The 3610-nt window shown below is 38.9% G+C and overlaps 1 protein-coding gene across 1 annotated transcript; it reads right to left on the bottom strand.

Moving 5' to 3' along the window:
* Positions 1 to 2672: 2672 nt before the first annotated feature.
* Positions 2673 to 3140, bottom strand: MELLADRAFT_114228 (uncharacterized protein; the record flags this gene model as incomplete). Its single annotated transcript, XM_007419092.1, has 3 exons — positions 2673 to 2811; positions 2885 to 2953; positions 3016 to 3140. The coding sequence occupies 3 exons, from the start codon at positions 3138 to 3140 to the stop codon at positions 2673 to 2675; spliced, it is 333 nt and encodes a 110-aa protein (XP_007419154.1).
* Between the last annotated feature and the right edge of the window lie 470 nt (positions 3141 to 3610).

Below are 3610 nucleotides of genomic sequence, written 5' to 3'. Positions count from 1 at the left end.
TTGCTGCTTCTCGGAGGTAGACACTTCAATATCATCCTGCTGATTCGTAACCGGGGCATTGTCTGCCATGGTATCATCTTCCTCATTCATAATCGGGGCGTGAACTACTTTGCAGTCGCCAGACTGCTTTCGAGGTGCTTCAGGCTGTACAGAAACTTTGGCTTTTGGTTTCGATTTTTGCTATCAGTGGGAAACACTCAGCTACTTGACTAATCAAAGAGATTGATTGATTAAAAGCTATATACTAACCTTGCCGTTCTCTTCAACCTTTTTGGGGGTGGTAGATTCGGAGGTAATTTTGTGTTGATTCGTTCCTTCCTAAAGAGGTAGTCATTTTTGATCGAATCATCAGATTCCTATCTTCACTAGCAACCTGATAGAAGAAGGAAAACAAGCTAGCTTACAATCTTGGGTTGAACCTTTGGTTCTTTTGATGCATTGCAAACCTCAAGGGCAATCTCACAATCTCGCAAGAACCGCCCCATTAGCGATGCACGGGTATTCACATCCAGTTTCTTCAGTTTGGTGATCAGCGTCTTGTAATCATCTACAGGCTCTTCAGTAGTTTCGTCGGCGCCATCGGATTCATAAGTAAGATCAAGTACTATCGCATCACTTCGTTGTTTTCGTTTCTTAGCAATGGTGGGTTCCAGACTTGGGAGCTTTGGCGGTTTCAAGTTGGGTATGGGGCCATGATCGTGATTAGGATGATTAACGATGATCGTCCAGGTTCGGTCACTCGTTTCGAATTTGGCGGAAACTGATAAAGGACAAGTCGGGATCAATGCCTGGGGATCTTCAACAAGCTTCAGCAATTGCTTTTGATTGGGTCCTAAAACGCATTTCCACTTCTTGAACCTTGGCTTTGAATCCATCAATGATAAAGCGTAATGATGATCACTTGCGAAGTTCTTGAGGAAGATTTCTGCGGCGGCACTGGTGTCATAGGAGCCTCCTGCAGGAGGTGGAAGACAAGTAAGTGAAGATTCGGTTGTAGTTGCATCGGCAGTAGTCATTTCGGCAGGATTCTGATCAGCGGTGGTCCTATTGGCAGTAGTCGTATCAGGAGTAGTAGTATTGGCAGCAGTACAATCGGCAGAGTTCTCCACAGTTGGTGTTTCTTCCATCTTGAGGTGAAGTCTCGAGGTGATATTGAATTTGATATTGAATTTAATAGGGAAGAGAAATACTCCTGGGGTGATTTGGTGAAAACTTTTCACCCCAGGATTTCGATCCTTAGATTTCTGTGATCACCCACATGTGACAGATTGTGGCATATGTAATCTCATGGATCACTTGTATGTGACACTCATTCACATATGCGTGATCCATGAGATTACATATACCAAGCTCTGTCACACATATGTGAATGACTTTCACATCTGTATCTCATATTTACATATATTTGGGAGAGAAACCTCACAATCACACATATGTGATTATGAGACACATATATGTGATTGATATGTACGTATACATTCACATATATGTGAAGGCATTCACACATATGTGAATGGTTTTCCTTCACAGTTAGGTGATTATACTTCACATCTTCTTTACATATAATCACCTAAACATTCACATATTTTTGAAGGATGATGTGTTCATATGTGAGTGTGATCCAGGAGATCTTTACATATCTGTGAAAATCTTTCTTTACACATATGTAATTGTATTTCACGCATATGTGAAAAATATTCACATATGTGTGAAAAGCTTTCACATAGATGTGAAAGCTTTTTTTTTCACATATGCGTGAAAATATTGTTCACACATATGTGAAAGATATTTAATAATATGTGAAGGATACACACATAGTTGAATATCCTTCACATATTGTTGAAAAATATTGATATATATGTGAAAGTCTTTCACATAGAGGTGAATACTCTTCGCGCATATGTGAATATATTTCACCTCTATGTGATTGTATTTCACCTCTATGTGATTATTTTTCACACATATGTGAATAGTTTTCACATATGCGTGAAATACAATCACATAGAGGTGAAATACAATCACATAGAGGTGAAACATAATCACATAGAGGTGAATACCTTTCCAAAAATATTCAAATATCCGATTGTGATTCACATATATGTGAATCACAATCACATATATGTGATTGTATTTCACACATATGTTAATATTTGTCACACATCTGTAAGTCACATTCACATATGCGTGAATCCCATTCACATATGTGTGAATCCCATTCACATATGTGTGAATCCCATTCACATATGTGTGAAATTCACATATGTGTGAATCCCATTCACATGTGTGAATCCCATTCACATATGTGTGAATCCCATTCACATATGTGTGAATCCCATTCACATATGTGTGAATCACAATTGGATATCTGTCTTGATATATATGTATATTTCACATATATGTGAAAAACATTCACAGACATGTGAAAATCATATATTGATATAATTTAAATCTTAGATGGGAATTGATATTAGTCTCTCTCCCCGATTTCGAGTCATCATAAAATAGAAAATATTATCATTCAAATTCTAATAAAATCCCAAACTGAGAAGTAGATATCAATCAAAATTTCGGCTCTTTTCCAATTTATAATCGAATCTTATTGATATTTGCCAATCTATCGAATGAACAAGATCTTTACCAACCCAAAATTCATATATTTCAAACTATTCGTCTTATTCTTCTCCACTTGACTTGCTGATGACTGATTTCCGTCTTTCGAGCATACCAAGGAGCAAGGCGTGGGAGTCGGTTTTTCTTGGCCTTGGAAGGAAGTCACGGTTTGCCGGGTATTTCCCTTCCTTGCAGATCTGGCTAAATATGAAGCTACGATGTTAGTTCAACAGCAAACTGGATTAATAACCTCTCAAAAAAGTAATTTACTTACTTGATCAACTTGTGGAAAGTTTGACCAATATCTTTCCAGGGACTCGCCATCCCAACTTTCATCATGATTCTAGATAATAAGAGTTATTAGTAACCAATGTTGAATTATGAAGAAAAACGGAGATCACTGACTTGGTAATTACGAATTGGTGACCGAATCGAGTTCGGATGGTTGGGTTTTTCCAAACCCCATCCGTTTGATCTAAATCTGTCGTTGAAATGGAAATCGTCGATCGTAAGAGGTTTCCCGACTCCATTATGGAATTCATGGACTTCCATAGGTCTGAAGCAACCCAGGGAATTGAATTGACCAAAACGGAAGTTGAATATGTCCATCTGTTTGCGGTTTGCTGACATCAAAGTTGAATACTTGGTGGTATAGTAGGTCGGTCTGGATGTGCAGTGGAAATAGAACCGGGAGGGTTTACTCCCGTAGAGGGATGGGTTTACTATGGTTATGGGTTTACGCCGAAACCTAACCCGTACTTGTACTACGCGCTTACGTACCATATGTGGATTTTTAGGCTGGGATTACGAGTCCAAGTATGGTACGTAAGCGCGGTCTGTTCGGCCTGAAATTCGCAATAGCATTATCAATATCTCATTAGATACTTCTCTATTTCATCACTAGACTTAACTTGCGAGATCTTCGTACCAAGGGACTGAGCTGATTTCTCCTTCGTTGTTGGACTCCGTGCTACGAACCGGGACCAATATCACGTGCCAC

This window comes from Melampsora larici-populina (genome assembly GCF_000204055.1).
Source record: "Melampsora larici-populina 98AG31 unplaced genomic scaffold MELLAscaffold_127, whole genome shotgun sequence".
In the NCBI taxonomy this organism is placed as follows: Eukaryota; Fungi; Basidiomycota; class Pucciniomycetes; order Pucciniales; family Melampsoraceae; genus Melampsora; species Melampsora laricis-populina.
This window is presented reverse-complemented; position numbering and strand designations above follow the sequence as displayed.